Source organism: Aspergillus fijiensis (genome assembly GCF_003184825.1).
Source record: "Aspergillus fijiensis CBS 313.89 unplaced genomic scaffold BO72scaffold_27, whole genome shotgun sequence".
Lineage (NCBI taxonomy): Eukaryota > Fungi > Ascomycota > Eurotiomycetes > Eurotiales > Aspergillaceae > Aspergillus > Aspergillus fijiensis.
Window position 1 is genome coordinate 164,195 of NW_024469003.1, and position 20,889 is coordinate 185,083.

Here is a 20,889-nt window from a genome sequence, read left to right on the forward strand (position 1 = left end):
TCCGACGCCTTATCCTGGTTTAGATATCTTGTTGCGGAGAATGCCATCTTGTCGTTGTCCGGTCAAGACAGGATTCATCATATGTTAACTGGAATATGTTCTGCTCTGTCTCTCATGGTGTTCAGGAAACTACGAGTACTTAAAAGAAATCCATGACAGAAGGCTCTCTGTTTACAGTCATGCAGGTACCCATTCACTGAGAATTCAGTGCTGGGTTCTCTTTGATGGCTGGGCTTGTTAGACTGCAACGCGGGCCTTATCCTTGTCTCATTCGTATGAGAGAGACATAATTGTTGACCCGAATTGAAGAATAGTAGTTACACGCGCTCGCACATCAATTATACAGGAGATTTCAACTGCAAACAGTTCAGATCACTATCCAAGAGAGGCGGAACAAAAGCTCGAAGTCACAATCCTTCCCGTAAGCAACATCTAAATCCGAGTGCCAAGGGAGCAACGCCACTATGTCTCAGACGGTGGCGCGTGGTCGTTTGAGTTGGACAAAGACGTGCTTGTAAACAGGAAGTCCTTGGAAAACTCCAAATCCATATCCAAGTCGATGTGTTGTAAGTGATTTTCACCCAGCACTCCACGGGGTTGGCTCTGATCGACTGTGTGTCTCACACTTTCACTGCGATGCGATTTAGTACTTTGCTGAGAGGAAGGTTGACTGTTCGGATCCGCGTCTGCCAGAGGCGTCCTCTGTCGATGTTGTTTTGAAGCTGCGGCATCACGGCCATCCGCATCCACCAGCTGACCGCCATTTACAGTACGAGGTGAGGACAGGTCGGCGTCGGGAAATGCCCTGTCCAGAGATCTTTTCTGGCTGTGTTTCCTAGAGGAGGACATCTCGCTCTCAAAACTTGCTCCCGAACGCTCGTCGGGCTGAGTCTGAAAGTCCTCCTCTTCCACTTCAACCTGCGTTTGTTGCGGCATCGCCACGGGCTCAGCGGATTCTGCTCTACTGTTAGATCTAGGCCGCCGGTGTTTCTTCGGAGTCATTGACACCTCGGGCTCAGCTTTGAACCCCATAATGTTCATCAGCCGTCCGATATGTTGCTGGGCCTCAGAGAACTCCCGAGCTTTGGCTGCTCGCTCGTCTTTGAGCTTTCGCGTCTATAATCAGAATTGAATGTTAATGTTAGTGGTGTTTACCGACAAAACAGGTCAATTTGGAGGTGTCATGCTAGCGTGATCGCGGTTTCAGTGTCATACCTTTGTTTCCAAGTATTCAATGCGCTTGTTTTTCTCCTTCGCTTCCGTAGCAGCGATTATAGCAGCTTTGTCTTTGGAAGCACATACACGAGCGTATTTTTCCTTCCATTTATCGTTCTATATATGTTAGTCGAAGTGGAAAAGCTTGCCCGATCAAAGTGCATCATACCTCTACAGCCGCCTTTTTAGTCCGCTCCTCAAAATTAGTACGTTCTCTCCGGTGTTCCTCAGTCGCGGTTTGAAGTGCCTCTTGAAGCTTGTCGAATTCTGCATTTCGTTCGTGCAGCTGTGCAATATTAGAGAACGATTCCCATTCGAACAAGATACTGAAAGCTGACCTTCTCTTGTAATATCTCTGCCTCTCTGCCGGTGTTTTGCTTCTCATCCAAGATCCGCTTTGCTTCCTCTTCTTTGTCAACAACCAGTGTTTGGAAATGCTTTACGCTTTGTCGAAGCCCAGCAGCTTCTTGTTCCAAGGAAGCAACCTGTTCCAGACATGTGGCTTTATCTTTGGAGACCTCGGCAAGCACATTTCGCAGGTCGTCATACGCTTGCTTTTGCTCGGTGACCTCTTCTTGAAGCGCTTCCAAGAGATCGTCCTTTTCAGTGATAGAGGCCACTAGGTCCAATTCCCTGGTCCTGGCCTGTTCTCGCTCGCATGTGACAGTCTCTTGAGATTTGCGCCGATGGTCCGCCAATTCCTTCTGTAATGCCTTCAAGTTCGCCGTCAACTCTTCGGCACGCATAGATGCAGCTTCTGACTGATGCTTCAGGCGGAAGATATCCTGGTGTAGATCGTCAATAGTGCCGGAGCACTTAACTAGCTGCGATTGTAGTTCAACGCTCTGTTCTCGCAGTTTTTCCGCTTCCAAAGAGTACTCGTCACGTTCTCTTTCCACTGCTCTGAGGGGGGCTTCGACATTGCCACAGCGCTGCTCAAGGTCATAGCAGATATCTTCGATCGCGCGTATCATAGTCTCTTGACTTGTACGTGAATTCAGCATCAATGTTTCTGTCATCGCTTCCCTCCAATTGGATCTTGAACTTGGCAAGTTTTCATGTGAACTCAGTGGCGAGACAATCCTGACACGGTCGTTGGGCTTATTTTTTGGGATTGTGCATCTACGCCTGCACAGGAACTGCTTGGACTTTTCAGTGAACAGCCTCAAAGTACCGGCTTCGGCAGGATACAGTCCGCTGGCATCCGATTTGTGGCACAGCGACGCGTACAGGTTGCAAGCAAACAGGTCACAAACTAGCTCGTTCTGCAGCTGCGAATGTAAGTCGTAGCATATACTGGACTCATGACATTGTGTTGAAGATGGAGCTCTTGGGAAACTTTCGAGGGGGCGAATCATCGACTTGCTGCATTCGCGCAGGATTGTCTCCGAGATGCAGGTGGTGAATAGTTCCGCGTCTGCGTTCTGTAAGCCTGTGACGAGTGACCCCGCTATCTCTAGACTCTGCAAGTCCGATGGATTGCTCGGACGTGATAATTGTAGCGTCGAGAAAGCATAGTCAAGGATCTCCCGTACTGCGGACTCTTTCGAACAAGCCTAGAGCGTGTTAGCATCCTTTCTGTGTGCAGTTATGTATTACATACGGCATTTGCAGTTGCTATTCGTTGCATATACTCGAGGGGAAGCACGCTCAACACAACGGGACTAGTTCCTGACAAGGCCCAGTCGAGAGCAAGTCGAGGTATTTCGGGGGTCAGTGCCGCTGTTGGAAGAATAGAAACGAGGAAGGTAGCACCCTATCGCATGTTAAGTGCTTGAGTTCATGTGCGAGAAGGCCCTGACCTACCAGTATTTGTACGCCACGATCAATGCCACTTCTCATCACTTTCTCTCGCAATTTGGCGATCTTGGATGGATTTGCTGCATTCCATGCTTCCTTCTGCTCAGGTTCGACCCTATCACAAATCTGGATAGCTAAGCAAATACTTTCAGCAGCTTGTACTGGCGTCAGTTCACTGCATGAGTCAGAGCAAGCAAGGATCACCCTCAGGACTACAAGATCCATTGTCTTGAGCCCGCGCTTGGGCCCAAAGAAATGGCTAACACTTTGCAACCACAGCGGAGTAGATGACCGAGATTCTTGATTCGATAATTTCCCCTGCAGTGATGCAAGGTTGGCCAAGGTTGCGAGAGAAAGCAGATTGCCCATGTGGTCAGCGAGGTTGCGTAATGTTTTTGTGAGCTCAACCTGGATGCTCGACATGATCTCGGTGGAAATCTCGAGTAAAACTCTGGGAGAGGTTCGTAGGCCAGTTGAGATACGGTGCAGAGGCAAAATAGTCTCCGAGCACGGATTCTCTGATAATTGACGGATTACCGATGAGAGGAACGGTGTCAAACGCGCTGGGACAAGGAAGTCCGGTGGCAAAGGGGAGGACAGAATTGCAATGCATAGAGAAGCATACTGCGCTTATTAGCCTTGGGCTATTCTACCATGTTGCTCGGTCTTGAACATCACAGATGGCTGAGGAGATGGGCATAGAAAATAGTGATTAGAGGTACCAACCTCGGAACCCTCCTCTGTCGTAGACTTTTCAAGGAATTGGTCAAGAAGATGAGGGTATCGCTGAAGTAAGAAATCACGAAAAGAAACGACGGGCACTGCGATCATCAGGTCTTCCATTTTCAGAATCTCTGCAACCCGGGTATACCTACTGAAGGCATTAAGCAAAGATAAAGCAAGGCGGGACCGAGATAGACCTTCAACGAGAAGGTCTACGAGGGCCCCAACCTGGCATGGTTTACAGAACGCCCAATGTCTGATAGAAGCAGGTGATGCATCCTGAGTCAATCCATATAGGTCCTGGGTGCTCAGTATAGGTCAGCTACTGGTCTAGGATTGATATAGATTAGCAGCGTGGAGCTGCGGGGTTTACCTGTAGCGAAGGTGCATATGGGGCCGTAACAAGGCGCTCCACTTCGCGCCCAAGTTGAATGCTCATAAGTTGCTCAGCCATAGCTGGCAGGCCTGATACTCCAACAGAGTCTTCCACGCTTGCTTGGAAGTCGAAACGAGGCCTTAGTTATTGTCTTGGGACATCGATCAACAACTGTGGTCAAGTGGCGGGGGAAGAAAAAGATAAGATGCAGCCGGTTGCCCCGACAATAAAGCGGAAGCCACTCCGCCTGGCAATTATACTGTACACTACGGAGTATTGTACTGTAACTTACAATCCTCTTCTAGAATACTAACTTAAGGAGAGAGCTCTTGGAAAACAAGATAAGGATCAATTGAGGAAGAAAATCGAAAACAACAAGACCAAGCCTATTTCCTCGAGATAATACATCGTCTAATCAATCGTCAGATCCAGTCCCTTGAACCAGGGTCCCATGTTGTTGAGCCCCTTGGCAGGCACAGCAGTCGGGGTTCTGACCGAAGTCGAGCAACCCCGATTCCCCAACGCTGACCCTAGGATCTTTTGGAACCAAGATGAGGGGAAATGCGAGTGCCGGACGTATGTGCGCTTCTCATCTGCAACGGCTTCTCCATTCGCCCTCGGCTCTTCTTATCTCGATTTCTGTATCATTCTCGGCCGATTTCCGATCTTTGCCAGTCCTCATTATTAGCTCCGATGGCGTTAACCGGGCTGGCTCGCAGATGCACGAAGCTAGGGCACCCCCAAAGAAAACCAGTTTCTCCGAAAAGATCTCTCTTCCTGCTTTGCGAAGTCATTGCGTCCATAATTTGATTGTCTTGATTTCTTTCCCTTCAAGTCCATCTTTGGTTTTTCTGTCAATCCTCAAGTTATACTGTGCATAATGCGGGCTCTCGTTCAATTGCCTCGGGTCTTCCCCGCATCTCCCCGCACGAGGGTGGCCGCCCACTGTCGCCCAGCGACTCTTCTTACACAGCACAGAACCGTCCGCTTGCGAAGTGACGTGAGTCCTACCAGTCTCAAGAATAACTCGAGCAAGAATGGGGACTCGGATTCTTCAAGTGACAGCAAGCCTTCGGGCTTTGGCTCCTTGGGCAACACTCTTCTATTATCCGCATTAGCTGCCGGGGCCGGTTACGCATATGCAGTCACTTCTAAGAAGGCACAATCAAGCCAGCCTCAGTACGGTTCAGGGAAGGACTTTACAAAGGTAGGCAGCTCTATCAATTTCACCAGCATACTGCAAGATACATGTAACTGATCGAGTCGGCACACTAGGCCATTGCAGAGCTGCGAGTCGTCCTAGGCGAGGATGCCATCAGCACGGACGAGGACGATCTTCAACGCCATGGATTCTCAGAATGGTCCAGTGTCAATGCAGACCGTCTACCGGTCGCGATCGCGTACCCGAATAACACTGAGGACGTCTCCAAAATCGCTCAGATATGCCACAAATATCGGATGCCAATGGTTCCTTATTCCGGCGGTTCCAGTCTCGAGGCCAATTTCTCTGCCCCGCACGGAGGCTTGACTATAGACTTCGCTTCGATGAACAAGATTCTCGAGTTGCATGAATCCGACATGGACGTTGTGGTGCAGCCCTCGATCCAATGGATGGATCTCAACGAGAAGATCAAGGACAGTGGCCTTTTCTTCCCGGTTGACCCCGGCCCATCTGCAATGATTGGTGGTATGGTTGGCACAAATTGCAGTGGAACAAATGCTGTGAGATATGGAACTATGAAAGACTGGGTCATCAACCTCACGGTTGTCCTGGCCGACGGCCGAATTATCAAGACACGTCGCCGTCCACGCAAAACATCGGCAGGGTATAATTTGACGGGACTGTTCGTAGGTTCCGAGGGGACACTTGGTATTGTGACTGAGGCTACCCTCAAATTAGCTCCTATCCCAGAGCAGACACGAGTTGGCGTCGTGACCTTCCCGACCGTGCGCGATGCTGCTTCGACCGCCATGCAGCTTATTCGACAAGGTATCCTGGTACAGTGCGTGGAAATCTTGGACGAGGTCCAGATGGACGTCATCAACCGGGCCGGTGGCACCGGACGCACGTGGAAGACGTTGCCCACACTGTTTTTCAAGTTCTCTGGCACGAAGGCAGGGGTCGCTGACAGCATCAACTTAACCACCAAGTTAGCCAAAGGGAACAATGCCAGCTCCTTTGAATTTGCACGAGACGAGCGTGAAGGTCATGACCTGTGGTCTGCGCGGAAGCAATCACTGTGGAGTATGCTGTCGCTAAGGGAAAAGGGGTCTGAGGTATGGTCTACAGACGTTTCGGTGCCCATTTCCAGACTGCCAGATATCATCGGTAAAACCTATCCATGCAACTGCACGTGGGCTTTGCTAATCTGGAACTAGAAATTTCCAAGAAGGAACTAGACAATCTTGGCCTGTTTGCCAGCATTCTCGGGCACATCGGTGATGGGAATTTTCACGCAAGTATTCTGTACGACCGCGGCGATCCCAAGGAGCTGGAGCGAGTAGAGAAGGTCGTGTACGATATGGTCGATCGGGCCCTGGAGATGGAGGGTTCATGCACTGTACGATATAACCCCCCCCCCCGGTTGTCCGTTCGATGCACATATGGCTGACTATTGAACAGGGCGAACATGGTGTTGGTCTGGGCAAGAAGGGTTCCTTGAAGAAGGAACTTGGTCCGGACACGATAGATGTTATGCGCTCTATCAAGCAATCACTCGATCCCCATTGGTTACTCAACCCAGGGAAGATCTTTGATTATGAACGTAGGGCATAGAATGCATTTCCATATGAAAGAGTCTCCATTGCAATTCGGATCATTCTCAAAATGTACTGGTAAAAATGGCCATTTCGGAAAAATTGAATGATTATAACATGACCTCAGACTACTGCTAAGTCAGGTTTATCTACTCGAGTACGATGAATCGGTACTAGAATATATAGATTCCCGTCTTTATTCCTGCTTACCCTACTCCATGCCCCTTAAGCATTTTCGTCATCGGCCGTTTTAGTAAAGACCGCTCAGGAACACACGCTCTAGCCAATGAAAACCGAGAGAACTATGCCCGACTATGGTGACTAAGCAGGGCTGACTCACCGCGGGGCAAATGGCTCCGGAGCGATATCGCAGTGTCCCGCTCCAACGCCACGGACTTCTCACTCTCTCTAGTTTCTATCCCAAGTGTCAGGAGGTAAGTACTATTGTGCTTTTGTTCAATTGTTGTTTTGAGATGTGATTGCTTCAACAAATCCGATCTTCAGCATCCACGACCAGTCCCTGATTAGGTTCAGTGAGACCTTCCATGAGTGGGGTATCGCTTTCAACTTGATCTGCTCGACTGGTTTGCTGCGAGCTGTGAATGATTCGATCCTATTTCCGGATCTTTTGTGCTGTTTTCGATTGGAATCATCTCCATAATTGCGATCTCACATGAACTCAAGTAACTGACAGCATCAGGATCAATAGTCTAGACTCGCATAATGGCCTCATATCCTAAGAAGAAGTGCGGTAAGATGGCCTTGGACAAGGAATGTATCTGAAGAGAAAGTTAGTACTGATTCAAGGCAGGTGTCCTCGGAGCCACTGGCTCAGTTGGCCAACGGTTCATCCTCCTGCTTGCCGACCACCCTTTCCTGGAACTGCACGCCGTCGGTGCCTCGGAGCGCTCCGCTGGAAAGGCCTACAAGGATGCTGTGAGATGGAAGCAGACTACGGCTATGTCCGAGAAGCTCAGCAACCTTGTCCTTCGTGATTGCAAGGCCGAGCAGTTCGCCGACTGCGACTTAGTCTTCTCTGGACTCAACAGTGATGTGGCGGGCGATCTCGGTAAGAGGCTATCCATGCAACGTCTCTGGAAACCTATTGACCAAAAGCGTCGCAGAAATGGAATTTATCAAGGCCGATATCCCCGTTTTCTCCAATGCTAAGAACTACCGCAAGCATCCCCTGGTCCCGCTCATTGTCCCTACTGTCAACCCTCACCACTTCGACCTCATCCCTCACCAGAGAAAGCACTTTGGCCTGAAGAAGGGCTTCCTGGTCTGCAACTCTAATTGCGCCGTCATCGGCATCGTCATCCCATTCGCCGCGCTCCAGGCCAAGTTCGGTCCTGTTGTCGAAGTGGAAGTCTTTACTGAGCAAGCTCTGTCCGGAGCCGGTTACCCTGGTGTTCCCAGCATGGACATTTTGGACAACGTCATTCCGTTCATCAGCGGCGAGGAGGACAAGCTCGAGAATGAGGCGCAGAAGATTCTGGGTTCTCTGAATGCTGATGCTACTGGTTTCGAAGAACAAGCCGGCCTCAGAGTAGGCGCGACTTGCACTCGTGTTGGAGTCACTGATGGCCACATGGCATTCGTTTCTCTGCGCTTCAAGAACCGCCCGGCGCCCAGCGCAGAGCAGGTGGTTCAAGCGATGAGAGAATATCAGTCCGAGGCGCAGAAGTTGGGTGCCCCGTCGGCTCCTGCAGAGGCTATCAAGGTTTTCGACGAACCCGATCGGCCCCAACCCAGACTTGACCGCGATATTCACAAGGGATACACCGTTAGTGTCGGACGAGTTCGTGAGGGTCAAGAAGGTGGTTATTTCGATATCCGATTTGCTGCCTTGTCGCACAACACCGTTCTGGGCGCTGCGGGATCGTCTATCCTCAATGCTGAGGTTGCCGTGATTAAGGGCTACATCTAGACATTCTAGATAATAAAAATGTATATAGAGACTTGGGTTAGCTTCTTTCTCTGATAAACAGCTTGAGAACTTAGCAGTCGGTGTCAACAAAGTGACGACCGAAGTAAGTAGATGTCTTGACACGTGAAAGCTGAGTGACCCACTTGCAGTATTACATAATGAGCAAGCCCGGTCCAAGCTAGTCTTCTATCAGCTTAGCGTGAAATGAACCCAATTTCAACGGGGTTAGGGCTCAACCCGCCAGCACCGGACGCTAAGCGAAAATTGAGAGCGCCCTGGATATCAGCAGCTGAAGTCCCTGCCCCAACCGTACTTTCTCTTTCGCGACACTTCGACAACTTAACCGGTTCAAGTCGACAAAGCAGCCAAGATGCCTCGCGGACCGTAAGTCCTGAGCCTCACCACACGAATTGTGACTTTCATGCGACTGCGACCATGTTCGGCGATTTTTTCGAGACTTTTGAGTCGCAGGAGCAGATGGTTGCAAATTCAATTTGGAAGTGAGGATGGAAGAGCTGACTCGATTGATCGTGCAGTAAGAAGCACCAGAAGCGCCTTAGCGCGCCTTCGCACTGGCTCCTGGACAAGATGTCCGGAACCTATGCTCCCAAGGCCTCCCCCGGTCCCCACAAGCTCCGTGACTGCCTGCCCCTGATTGTCTTCATCCGCAACCGGTACGAACCCTCGAGCGACACGACGCGATCTCCGACCCGCCCGGAGGAACAGCGGCTAACAGCGATTATAGTCTCAAGTACGCCCTGAACGGCCGCGAGACCAAGGCCATCATGATGCAGCGTCTGATCAAGGTCGACGGCAAGGTCCGCACCGACCCTACCTACCCTGCTGGCTTCATGGACGTCATCGGCATCGAGAAGACCGGCGAGAACTTCCGCCTGATCTACGACACCAAGGGTCGCTTCACCGTCCACCGCATCCAGGCTGAGGAGGCTGAGTACAAGCTCTGCAAGGTTAAGCGTGTTCAGCTTGGCAAGGGCGGGATCCCATTCTTGGTTACGCACGATGCGAGAACGTGAGTGCATGCTCTCTACAAGTTCCGTGTCATTCAGTCGTTGGACCAAGCTTTGGTTGATCGGCGGAGGACGAAAGAACCGGAACGACGGTTTCTTTACGGGAACATCGTAAGGGACCATATGGATTGAACATTCATGCTAACAAGGTTTTTACAGCATCCGCTACCCCGACCCCGCCATCAAGGTCAACGACACCGTCAAGGTTGACATCACCACTGGCAAGATCGCTGACTTCGTCCGCTTCGACACCGGTGTTGTCTGCATGGTTACCGGTGGTCGTAACATGGGTCGTGTTGGTGTCGTCACCCACCGTGAGCGCCACGACGGAGGTTTCAACATCGTCCACATCAAGGACGCCATTGACAACACCTTCGCTACCCGCGAGTCCAACGTTTTCGTCATTGGCCAGGACAAGCCCTGGATCTCCCTCCCCAAGGGCAAGGGTGTCAAGGTACGTTGCTTTTCCAGCATTCTGGCATGCATGTCAATTTGAGACTGACCTATTCTCTTTTAGCTCTCCATTGCTGAGGAGCGTGACCGCCGCCGTGCCTACGCCATCGCCAACTAGATGTAGTTCGGTAAGTGTCGTAGGATACAGCAAATCAAAAAGCTTTGAAAAATTCCGCTGGGGAGACGACGTCTTGTCTTGCTTTGTGGGCCTGTATGACGCCGGTTACGATAATATGAAGCGTTATTCGGAATCAAAAAAAGAGAAAGTTCCGTCCACCGGATATTCCACATTGGGCGTGTCCATGCCTACCACATCCTGTAGGCTTACACGTACCATAGACGCAAAGCAAGGCATTCTCCTAGTGCTTCTTGTCCTCCCACCTAGTCATATTCTTACTTCATGCTGCCAATAGCGGAGATTCCCAAGTCTCGTAGTCCGCCGTCTTACCCTCCCCAACCCAGATTAGCAGTCCAACCCACCCGGGATAGCCTCAACTCGCCGAGATAGCTCAATGGATCAATTACCAGTCCCTTGCTGGTCGGAACCTTGAATTGCGGCCCCATTCCCAAGAAAGTCCATTCATCCGCCGGGCCGTCCCCTCCTGACTAGTGCAATCAATCAATCATAGGATGTCTCTTCTTTTAGTTTTGAGACATCCATTTCCACTCCCTCCATGGAGCATTGGAGTCCTATGGAGAAGTCCCCCCCCCCCAGCAAGTCCCAACCGGGCCGATGGAATCATGGCTTAAGCTAGTGAGAGTGGATGCAACGCCCTTCCATCGATTTTCTTTCCTAAATTGGCGGACAGGGCAGGCGTTATCGTACCAATCCTACCACGTACTTCTGACTTCCTTTGGCGCACGATGGGTGAGGTCGAAAGTCCAGGTTACCGCTCATATCTAAGCACCAAACACTAAAGATCGCATAGGCTTTACCAAGAACGGGGCCTCGGGGTAAATGAAAGAGGAGGCAACTGACTCACTGACTCCGATCTCACATGCGCCCATTCGACGCCCATTCGACCTGTAGAGGTCGCAATATCTGCTAGACCAACGAAGCGGTTTTGTCATCTCAAAGAATAGTTAGTTAACTATTCCTCCGCATACTTTTGTAAAGTTGTAAGTGCCCCCCTTCTCCCGCGAAGTAAGCCGCTCCACCCACCCATGGACCATACAGGTGAAAGATAACACGTCTACTTCCCCCATTTGCATGCCGATATAGATCCTCCGTCTTCCCTCCAATTCCCTTCTGGCTCTCTAATGCACCCATGAGGGGGACTGCAAGAGGATCGAGCCTAAGAGACCCCGGCTACAGCTGCTACAGCGGCTACAGCTGCTACCACGGTAGCAGGTAGTAACCAATAATCCTTGCCTCTTGTCCAGGGAAATTTGGGACCGATCAATTTTTTTTTCTATCCCGGCTTCCTGCTGTTCTCCTTCCTCCGTCCGATTAGGCCGATTTTCGGTCTTATGGCGTACGAAACATGAGACTCATTGAGCACCGACCACGCAGCCTCGAACACCTGTTGGGTTCAGACGCCTTTCGGTCAAATGACAAGTCATTCTTTGTCAGTTGATCTTCGCCCGGTTCTGGGGCACCAATTGTGATTGATATTAGCCAGACGCAGCCGTGTCAGTTATCCAGGTTTTAATAACTGTTGCCCCGACATTGTGGGAGATCAGGTCAGCACTGGCGCTCGGAATCGATCGGGAAAATGACGATTACGATCATTCGCTCAGACCTTATTGCCTTTCCTTGGTAAGATCGGTCCCTAGGGCTTGTCAGCTTGGGTGGATGTTTTTTCCTAGAATTTTTTTCATTATTGCTTTCCCCTCTTGCATGCTTTTCCTCTTCTTGGGCCGCGCCATCGAGGTTGCCTCTCTACTGGCCCGTCTGCCCGGCCTGGGCAGGATACCGACAGGAGTCGTCCGAATGAGCGAACCGAAGACGACTCACCACCGCCGTTGAGTCGGCGTGCACCCAGCTTGTGCCACTACATTGGTTGGTTGAAAAAGGGTGCTGGCAGGCCCTGCCAAATGGTTGCGGAGAGGCCCCGATTGCGGAGAAGTTACTCAGCATTCCATCCGCTTGTTTGGCAGATGAGCGCAAAGAATTTATATCTACCACTCAGGGTTGGCGGGATGGTGTTTAATACGTAAGCCACTGTCACTGATCTTGACCCCCTTCACACGCTTCAACACGCACATACCCACGCACCACCACCACCACCACCACCACACTTTAACTCCGAGTCAGGTGTCATGCATGCTGCAAGCGATGGACCAATCTGGGTGGACTGCGCAAGCCCAGGATCCGAACAAAGGTCGTTACTTCGGCAGGGTCGCTAGCTGTCTTCTCCTCTCGCGCGCTCTGTCTGACTTAACTGATCTATTCTCGTGCTTAGTCATGAGAGGCTAAAAAGGGCATCATGGACATGATCGATCTTTTTTTTGCTTCTTCTGTTTTGATCATAAACTACGGAGTAGATCCGTGGAAGAGGTTCTCAACAACCGTTGTTCCTTCCCGCAAGTGACGATGGCCCGCATTTCACCAGAAGACTCCGACGTGGTTCAAGAGCATTATGATTGCTCTTACAACCGCCGTTGTTCCCGTAGCTTTCATGCTTGTAGCCATGCAGCCATTCACCCACCATGGCTTCCCGGTCTTCAGAGTCTGGACTCAACAAACACCCAAGACTACCTAGTAGACTATCAGCCGGCTTGGTCACTATCCTTGATCTCTATCAGACCTTCTCTACGGAGTAGGGTGAACAGCTCAAGAGACACAGCCCGTCTGGTTGCTGCAGGCAAGGTCACTACGGATGCTAGTGGTCGAATTCGACCATGTTAATGGTCACACAGCCAAGAATCTGGACAGCATCACTTTACGCCTGTCCCCGCTACAAATTTAGACCAGACTAAGTACATAGAGATGGAGAGAGAGAGAGAGAGAGAGAGAGAGGAAGAGGGTCTTGTCTCGCCCCCGGAGTTCCCTCGCTGATGGAAGCCGTTCCTTTCCTTATTTTCCTTATTTTCTTCTCCATTTTTCTATTTCTTAATTGAGTATTTTCTTCAATTCCCTCTCTCTCGTTTCTCTCTCTCGTTCACTCGGTTGAGCATCTTGGCGATAGGATTTACTGTACCAATTGGGATGACAGTGACCGACTTCTGATATCAGTCCGACCTCGGATAGTAATTCCGTTCACTGAGAGCTCCTCAAATCTATCCATGGCACGACGTGGTCTGAGAGATAGAGAGAGAGAGAGAGAGAGAGAGCGGGACGGTATGACGACCTAGGCCAGGTAGGGAAGGGAGAGGGAGGGAGGCATGCATTCTGCAGGCTGCAAGCTGCACCCAGTTGCAGCATAAGGACTCGGAAGGCTGATAGTAGATTTTCCCGGGATAAGAAGGAGGAATGAGAAGAGGAGAGCAGAGGAGAGGAGAGTGAGGGGGTGGAGTCAAAAGAAAAAAAAAAGGATTGAGGTGGAGGGTCCAAGCGACAATTGCAAATGGATACATCGCATCGATGCATTCCGATTCAATTGGGACCAGGGTTTCTGAGTTGACGGGCCTCCCGCCCGCGGCACGGCACTTGATCTTCCCTTTCCACTACGGAGCAAGTAACCACAGTACATGTAATCTGTAATCACTTTCATAGATAGTCGAGTCTCTTTCAATCTCTTTACTTTCTTTCTCCGTAATAGGATTCAATTCTTCCCCTGCGCCACACTATCAGGAAACCCCACCCACCGTGGAGATGCACTACTATTCGTTAATTATCATTGTTTTTTTTTTTGATTTCTTGATTTCTTTGGGCGATCCATCAACATACACCTCAACTCCATACCTAGTCAATATCTTCTTGTCGGGAAAGCCATCCAGTCGCGCATTGGTCTCTTTTTACTCGTACTCAACTCACGCTCGGGTGGATCACCGCATGTCTTTGCCGTTACGTCGACGGTCGCCAACAGCCACGAGCTCCTTCGGTACACCATCCCTAGGGTGATTGGCTTGATACACTGTTCACTTGCCAAGTTTTGTTTCTCTGGGCTTTTGTTGATGATAGTCCCGTCCACGCCATGATTCGCCCCTTCTTTCCACCCACTCATTTCATTAGTTCACTAGTCACAGTACTTTTTTCTGTACTCTATGTACGTTAGTGAACTTAACTTACTGTTTCTCCGACTGTTTACATACAATGTACTCCGTCCAGCGGAGTACTCCGTACATTGAGCTGCTTCTGCCCGATTCGTGGAAGTCGTCAAAAGTCGCGGTCACACCAATCCCTCTTACGCCTTTGACACCTAGAGTGCTGAATGCAACACACTGAAGGTACCCTGATTAACCCAGACACCCACATCGAAGCATCGAACTCGAACAAGGAAAAGAAGATGGAATGGATGGGTCACCTCAGCCGTGGAAATTCCCTACCGGTAGTTTCAACTTTTGCCCCAGTCCGCCAGCTGGAGTGGTAACTTAAAGGGCACTTGACACTGCTGGTGGCCATGATTTCGGCCTGCCTTCTCCACCATCATCAGCTTGTTACGGGTATACAGCTATACCCTCGTCGCTGGGCCTCCTCGCCATTCGTTCAAACGGCCTTGAGAGTTGAAGAAAGCAACTTAACAAGGAACAACAAGCCCGACTAAGTTAGGGCCCGCAGTAGCAGAGCCTAGTCGCTAAGTTAGCCATTGCTAGCCACTTTCTAGTCCTTTCCCCCTCCCCGATCCATCATTTGCCTTGGCCCTTGCTACCGACTCTCCAGATGGTGGCAACTAAAGGTGGATTCGTACAGCTCCCATCTGGGTCTTCCCGAGAGATGGTGCCTTATAGGATCATCGACTATCACCGGCATCAGCATGACGAACGAGACGATGGGTTCAGCCCCGTTCCTGGCGTCTGCTGAAGTCTGAAGCATCCTCTTAGAGGAGAGGCCGCCCGGGGCCGGCTGAATGTCTTCGCCTCACGATCTCGGCCTGATGTATATTTGACCTCATTATTCATTCTCTCGATACACCGCTACAGTGATGGAGGTGATGCTTTCATTCATTCGTTCTTTCTTTCATTCGATCTTTCTTCCATTCGTTCTTTCTTTCTTTCTTTCTCACACATACTTCCGCTTTCGCCCGTTTACCCTGATGAATGGAGTCTTGGGTGAATCTTCCAGAACCCAACGACTAATGCATGGCCAGATGTTCCATCCCGGCTCCTGACCGCTTCTCCTGCCATTTTCCTTTATCCTGGTTGGCTTTTTTCCCCTTTACCCCATATGCCACCTATTGATCCACCGCCGCCGTTGGCTGACAGCCATTCATTAATGGCTGGTATTATCGGTGGTGCTATTGCCAAACGGACTGGTCTTCGCTCGATGGCCGTTCCGATTCTCATCTGCCCTGCTGATTGTCTTCAGCCCCGCAACCGCCCCTAGACTAGATAGAATAGACGCCCTCCCCCAAGACCTAACGGCCCTATCCCAGGTCGCACGCGCTACCTGACCGGCGGTAGTGTGGTTGGAGACGATTCTGGCGGCGACCTGGACTGATTGGCCTGGGAAAGTCAGCTAGACGAGGTCTATTTCACGCCTTCAGCTTGTGGGTGTTGAGGTAATCTCCGTAGCTTCAGCCTAACCTGGCTCCCGGGTCCCAGTGGTTCGGATCAACGCCAGCCATTTTCTATTGAGTACTCCCTTGATTATAATCTAATTTAATGCAGTACTGACCGTCTCCTGCCAGGGATTTTTGGATTTTTGGATTCTTGGATTTTTGGATCTTTATCTTACAGGTTCCAAGTTGATTTGATCATTCAAATCATACCTCTTGTATGTAATGCGCCACTTGCCGCCATCCTTTTCGGCCGTTCGACCGCGTCAAGCAGCAAGATACCGTTCTGAACCCTCGTGAGTTGTCAAACGTGGCAAAGTGAGGAATAAGCAGTTCGCGGCTAGACATTGACCCATCCTCTTCAGAAACCTCGGGGCGAAAAAAGTGGAGGTTGCTATGACTTTTACCTTAAGCTTAGTATCACTAGAGTGATGGTGTGAATGCAATAAAAGCTTTTTTCTTTCTTTCTTTCTTTCTTTCTTTCTTTCTTTCCCTCTTATCAGGAGTCAGTGTTTCCCCATTGTCGGTTCCTGGTTATAGTATCCATCATTTCACCACCGGTGCTGCTGCTGGCTTTCCTGCTCTGGCCTTTTTCAATGTACGCTACCATCATCCACTATTATTAGTGTCAGTTTACATCGACTACTGACCTTACTGTGGGGTTTGAATCCAATCTGTAAGTCTCCTCTGACGTCGATGGTTCTTTGGACATATGCCTGAATCCGGGACGTTCTAGAATCATAGCCGTTCCACCGTCTGCCGGAGATCTTGCTTCCGTCTATACCTCTGGGTAGTAGTCAGTGGTACAGAGACTAAACCAGGGAAAGGGAAGAAAGAAAAACAAGAAAGAGAAAAAAAAAAAGAAAACCTGGGGTCTAATAAAGAAGAAGAAGAAGAAGCAGAAGAAGAAGTCAAGGTGGTGTGGTGTCCAGCTAACTTACATGTGAGTTAAATCAGACTGACTGAGTGAGGGATTGCGTGTGGTGTGTACGATTCATCATCTACTACTATCTATCGGGATCTTTCTTCTTACAGAACTGTAACCACCACCTCTCGACTACCACTCTATTTTCCTCTCTTTCTTTTTCTGTCTGTCCCCCGATTCCCCCTCTCTTCTCTTTTCCTCCCCACTCAAACCCTTTCCCCCCCTCCCTCCCCCCACTCACTGTAAAAAGGAGACACTTATTTTTTGAACACCGCGCCCGTCCCCTTCTCCCAAGACACCAATTTGGCTTTTTGGTCCTCTTCATTCTGACTTTCCCGTGGTGCAGCAGTGGGCAATGTCCACATACTCCCCTTCCTCCACTGGCGTGCCCGTCATGTTTGATCCACCGGCTTACCCGTCTCTCTTCCGTGCCGGGGCGGAGATCCCTCCGTTCTACATGAAATATCGCTGGTGGGAAGATGAGGCCATGACGATGCTGTGGGCCTTTGACATCCAAGAGATCAAACGGGCGATCCGCTTCGGCCTCTTCCGAGACGAGAGTCTCCCTCGAACCGCCTTCCAGAATCGCAATGCCAGTGCCATTGACGCCTTCTTGTCGGAGCTGGTCGAGCCCCATGAGAGGTCCTTCATCGGCAACCTCTCCCACATCCAGAAGGTGGAGGAGATCCTGCGCCGGTGCAGGAAGGCAGACCCGGCGCTGGCAACGTGGAGTTGGTTTCCCGCGCAAGGGAACCGGAACATGACTGCTATCGGCATCGCCGAAGACCTCGACCATGAAAGCCATCTGCATTTCACCCGGATCCCCTTCGAAGAGCTGGTGCGTTACTCGCTGGGCTACTCGGCCCTCTCAGTGGAGTGGTTCCTGCAACAGCATACCGCGTTGCATATTCACTTACTGCACCATCTTCAGGCATTTCCGGAGGAAGTATCACTGTATGTCGAGGTGGAACAGGTTCGTACAGTCCTACCAGGCCAGTGCTTGAAAGAGATGCTGACATTAGCGGGTAGCATCTTCGCAGCCGGAGCCCCTTTGCTCATCGGGCTGTGGTGGCTTGTTTGCGTGCTCTTCGAGGGGGGCAAATCGTGGCGAGTCCCACGACCCCAGGTTTCGAGTTCATCGCCGGTCCGATCCAGGAGCTGTTCAAAGAGATCTCGCCCAGCTTGAAATCTATTCTGAAAGTGTTATGCGTCTCAGCCGTGCGGTACAAGCAGGCATACGTGCATACGCGGCACATGATCTGGACTCGACCTTTCAAACTCAATTTGGCGTTCTTGGAAGACTTGACGGCGTCGACCTCGCCGCTGGACTTCGCCCGTACGATGGCCCATATCGATGAGGGGTATCTCACGGGGCTCTCGCAGAAAAGCTTCGTGGAGCCAGGGCCGGTGGTCAAGCGGGTATTTACAGAATGGGAGCTGTTAAGTATAGCGGTGTGGGAGTGTTGTACAGCGCTTCCCGAATTGGTGGGCTACATCCAGGAATGTGTACAGGTGAGAATCTTCTATCAGAGGCAAGATCCAGGAGAGAGCTAATCTTGAGATCAGGCTCTACTGATGGTGCGGAACTACCACTCCCTCACAGCTATCATCGACGGTCTTCGAAAGTACAGCATCAGCACATCTACTAGTGTCCCTTCCACCCAAATGGCCCCTTTCATGCTCCCTCCCGACTTCGAGCTTCTGTTGGACCCTTCTGAAAACTTCGTCGCCTACCGACAAGCATTCACCACCAACCCGGGCGTGCCCTTCCTCGTCCCTCATATCCGCGAATACCAGCAACATGGCCAACCGGCCTTGCAGCAACTCTTCCAGCACATGCGGCCGTCTCCTCTGCGCTCATGACCAATCCGAGCGCAGGCACGCTCCGGAAACCACAGCGAAGACTGTCGGACAACCATCTGCTGAACACCTGAGCACAACAATAGCGGAATTAAATGCAATACGGTGGCGTTCTCGCTGTGCCAGGCCAACTGAGTTTTACGACCAGTCGTCTCATAGGACAAATTAATCCTAGACCGGAAACCCATGCCTGACGAGGCTTGCTTCTTCTTACTTTGATCTATCTTGCGACAGACGCTATGCAGGCGGGCGATATTCCCGCCTGCCTGGCTGTTCTTACTTTTGGTTTCCTCCCATTCCTAATAGCCTTTTTCTTTTCTTTTTTTTTCGGATATGCTTGTTATTGCAGATTGTTCTTTGCGGGGGCTTTTGGTTCTATCTACTAGCGGGGACTGTATTTCTAATGCATCTAGATATTTAGCTGTTCATGACTCCAGCGGCAGATTGGGTTCGTATGTGATCGAGGCGATGTTTTGGGACAGGTCGTTCGAGTAAAAGAGGGAGATCCAATATCCCCTATAATCTATAGGCCCGTAGTGAGCCCCCAATAAAGAAAATGATTACCTTGGCTTCTGTCGGATGTACGGTACGGAGTACCCTGTTCGGTGTCGGGGGTGCTGCTGGACATGGGTGGTAGTCCTAGTGGAACTACGTGGGCGTCGATACATCACTTCAGTGTATGCATTGGTGCTCCGCAATTCTGCCTTGATATGCAGCTGAACTTGTCTGTCCGGGGATCACGGAGTACTGATAATTGCTCGCCTATGCCGGGGAAGGGGAAAGTACGGGCCAGCAGCCTCCATCCATGCCTCCATGCATCCGTCCATGGATCAGCCCTAGCGCTTGGCATTTGCTACGTATTGCCCTGTTGCTTCTGGCTCATGCGATACTGATCTATTCCTACTTTTGGGGCGAGTCCTCTTCTTTACCTCAGTCATATGTCATGCGGCTTTTCCGGTTGCGTATGCTTGCAGAGGACATGTAAATAGTGTCAGAGTGAGTCATTAACTAACTTTATCGGTATTGACATCATGTGAGGTCTGCTGCTAAGACTTATAATAGTTACTAGTTGATGTCAAGTTCGAAGTGCACAACGTAGCTTCAACAACATCAACAACAGAGGTGGAGACCGACACCACAAAGGTTCAAGAACCAGATCTGGAGTGCACCGTCTTCCATCCTCCGTAGTATCAGCCTTAGCTGCAGACAAACCTCAAGGATCGAGTATTCGAAACCGAGGGAGCCGTCTAATCCACCGATGACTCTTTACATCTATTATTGTACGTACAATTAACCCAACCCCTTCCACCCGCCCGAAAATCCCCAGAAAAAGGCAAACAAACCCCTACCCATCCGCATTAATCCCAGAACCACTGCTGCCAGCTCAAGCAACCTTCCCACCACGATTCTTCTTTTCTTTGATCCCAGTTTTTCCAACTGGTGGTTGTTGTTGTGATTGACGACACTCCCCCAACCACCCACCCAGAAACAAGACGCGATTCACCCCCAAGAACGCCGTAACCGCCACATTGCCCCAGGTCAGGGCGTTCCAGCCGCGCACATCGCAGAACCGCTCCCACCCCATCCCCCACCCCGTGGCGGCGATGTGGCCCACGTCCGCCGCCAGCAGCGCCAGCAGGTACTGCCGGATGACCGGGGGTTCCGTCGTGGTGCGCAGGATCCCCACCCCCAGCAGGGCGAGCAGGCCGTACAGGTTGCCGAGCTGGTAGGCTAGGGAGATGGTTTGGGGTTGGATGGGAAGAGGAAAGGATTGGGGATGGGGGATTTGGTCGGTGATGAAGGCGGGGAGGTTGATGAGGGGGCTTAGGGCTCCGGCAATGCTAATTAAGGGAAATTAGGCTTTTGTTTGTGCGTGATGTTTATGGGGCTATATTCTAGAGCTATTGTGTAGGTATGTATGGACGTACAGTGAGATGGGCTCGATGATGCCGAAGATTAGGTTGGGCCAGGGGGGGAGAATGGTGGGCATCGTGGACGGTTGGAATTATCGAGCTTGAAGGGACTGACTGACTGCCGTGTTGTCTGGTTCTGATTGTGATGCGTCCACCAGATGGATGGCTTGTACTGACTCAATTTATATCGGTGTCAATAATCAATCAGTGAGTGTATAACTTACCGGCAGTGCTCCGTCTTTCACCCGATTGGGAATTGCTGATTCAGCAAACCGGTTTTGCGCTTCTGGTGGCTTTCCTCGCCCCTAC

General features: G+C 50.8%; 6 protein-coding genes across 6 annotated transcripts; 4 read left to right on the plus strand and 2 right to left on the minus strand.

Annotated features, from left to right (window-relative positions):
- Window positions 1-102: 102 nt before the first annotated feature.
- BO72DRAFT_528272 (uncharacterized protein) lies at window positions 103-4,290 on the minus strand. The gene is made up of 9 exons (XM_040950172.1): window positions 4,112-4,290; window positions 3,891-4,038; window positions 3,742-3,836; window positions 3,022-3,639; window positions 2,819-2,971; window positions 1,554-2,771; window positions 1,385-1,501; window positions 1,216-1,332; window positions 103-1,116 (listed from the first exon to the last, which is right to left on the minus strand). Exons 1-9 carry the CDS (start codon window positions 4,190-4,192, stop codon window positions 463-465), a joined length of 3,201 nt encoding a protein of 1,066 aa, XP_040800671.1. The 5' UTR covers window positions 4,193-4,290; the 3' UTR covers window positions 103-462.
- Window positions 4,291-4,918: 628 nt separating this feature from the next.
- BO72DRAFT_528273 (FAD-binding oxidoreductase) lies at window positions 4,919-6,993 on the plus strand. Its single transcript, XM_040950173.1, has 4 exons — window positions 4,919-5,321; window positions 5,390-6,443; window positions 6,494-6,675; window positions 6,738-6,993. The coding sequence occupies exons 1-4, from the start codon at window positions 4,995-4,997 to the stop codon at window positions 6,888-6,890; spliced, it is 1,716 nt and encodes a 571-aa protein (XP_040800672.1). The 5' UTR covers window positions 4,919-4,994; the 3' UTR covers window positions 6,891-6,993.
- A 269-nt stretch (window positions 6,994-7,262) lies between these two features.
- On the plus strand, window positions 7,263-8,875 carry BO72DRAFT_448638 (aspartate-semialdehyde dehydrogenase family protein). Its single transcript, XM_040944832.1, has 4 exons — window positions 7,263-7,305; window positions 7,572-7,622; window positions 7,683-7,940; window positions 7,996-8,875. The coding sequence occupies exons 2-4, from the start codon at window positions 7,595-7,597 to the stop codon at window positions 8,799-8,801; spliced, it is 1,092 nt and encodes a 363-aa protein (XP_040800673.1). The 5' UTR covers window positions 7,263-7,305; window positions 7,572-7,594; the 3' UTR covers window positions 8,802-8,875.
- A 279-nt stretch (window positions 8,876-9,154) lies between these two features.
- On the plus strand, window positions 9,155-10,643 carry BO72DRAFT_430310 (40S ribosomal protein eS4). Its single transcript, XM_040943104.1, has 5 exons — window positions 9,155-9,185; window positions 9,338-9,475; window positions 9,547-9,831; window positions 9,989-10,283; window positions 10,347-10,643. The coding sequence occupies exons 1-5, from the start codon at window positions 9,172-9,174 to the stop codon at window positions 10,398-10,400; spliced, it is 786 nt and encodes a 261-aa protein (XP_040800674.1). The 5' UTR covers window positions 9,155-9,171; the 3' UTR covers window positions 10,401-10,643.
- A 6,558-nt stretch (window positions 10,644-17,201) lies between these two features.
- Window positions 17,202-18,670, plus strand: BO72DRAFT_379423 (uncharacterized protein; the record flags this gene model as incomplete). Its single annotated transcript, XM_040941346.1, has 3 exons — window positions 17,202-17,780; window positions 17,837-18,319; window positions 18,374-18,670. The coding sequence occupies 3 exons, from the start codon at window positions 17,202-17,204 to the stop codon at window positions 18,668-18,670; spliced, it is 1,359 nt and encodes a 452-aa protein (XP_040800675.1).
- Window positions 18,671-19,833: 1,163 nt separating this feature from the next.
- On the minus strand, window positions 19,834-20,767 carry BO72DRAFT_448645 (uncharacterized protein). The gene is made up of 2 exons (XM_040944833.1): window positions 20,596-20,767; window positions 19,834-20,508 (listed from the first exon to the last, which is right to left on the minus strand). Exons 1-2 carry the CDS (start codon window positions 20,655-20,657, stop codon window positions 20,052-20,054), a joined length of 519 nt encoding a protein of 172 aa, XP_040800676.1. The 5' UTR covers window positions 20,658-20,767; the 3' UTR covers window positions 19,834-20,051.
- Between the last annotated feature and the right edge of the window lie 122 nt (window positions 20,768-20,889).

What these genes read in the sequence shown, in the direction of transcription:
- BO72DRAFT_528273 (XM_040950173.1), top strand. Translation starts at nt 4,995, where the DNA reads ATGCGGGCTCTCGTTCAATTGCCTCGGGTCTTCCCCGCATCTCCCCGC. An exon ending in CAGGGAAGGACTTTACAAAG is followed by an intron (nt 5,322 to 5,389) that starts GTAGGCAGCTCT and finishes TCGGCACACTAG; the next exon opens with GCCATTGCAGAGCTGCGAGT. An exon ending in AGATGGAGGGTTCATGCACT is followed by an intron (nt 6,676 to 6,737) that starts GTACGATATAAC and finishes ACTATTGAACAG; the next exon opens with GGCGAACATGGTGTTGGTCT.
- BO72DRAFT_448638 (XM_040944832.1), top strand. Translation starts at nt 7,595, where the DNA reads ATGGCCTCATATCCTAAGAAGAAGTGCG. An exon ending in ATATCCTAAGAAGAAGTGCG is followed by an intron (nt 7,623 to 7,682) that starts GTAAGATGGCCT and finishes GATTCAAGGCAG; the next exon opens with GTGTCCTCGGAGCCACTGGC. An exon ending in TGATGTGGCGGGCGATCTCG is followed by an intron (nt 7,941 to 7,995) that starts GTAAGAGGCTAT and finishes AAAGCGTCGCAG; the next exon opens with AAATGGAATTTATCAAGGCC.
- BO72DRAFT_528272 (XM_040950172.1), bottom strand. Translation starts at nt 4,192, where the DNA reads ATGGCTGAGCAACTTATGAGCATTCAACTTGGGCGCGAAGTGGAGCGC. An exon ending in ATCTTTGCTTAATGCCTTCA is followed by an intron (nt 3,837 to 3,890) that starts GTAGGTATACCC and finishes TGATGATCGCAG; the next exon opens with TGCCCGTCGTTTCTTTTCGT. An exon ending in GAATAGCAACTGCAAATGCC is followed by an intron (nt 2,772 to 2,818) that starts GTATGTAATACA and finishes AACACGCTCTAG; the next exon opens with GCTTGTTCGAAAGAGTCCGC.
- BO72DRAFT_430310 (XM_040943104.1), top strand. An exon ending in ATTGTCTTCATCCGCAACCG is followed by an intron (nt 9,476 to 9,546) that starts GTACGAACCCTC and finishes CAGCGATTATAG; the next exon opens with TCTCAAGTACGCCCTGAACG. An exon ending in CCAAGGGCAAGGGTGTCAAG is followed by an intron (nt 10,284 to 10,346) that starts GTACGTTGCTTT and finishes ATTCTCTTTTAG; the next exon opens with CTCTCCATTGCTGAGGAGCG.
- BO72DRAFT_448645 (XM_040944833.1), bottom strand. Translation starts at nt 20,657, where the DNA reads ATGCCCACCATTCTCCCCCCCTGGCCCAACCTAATCTTCGGCATCATC. An exon ending in ATCATCGAGCCCATCTCACT is followed by an intron (nt 20,509 to 20,595) that starts GTACGTCCATAC and finishes TCCCTTAATTAG; the next exon opens with CATTGCCGGAGCCCTAAGCC.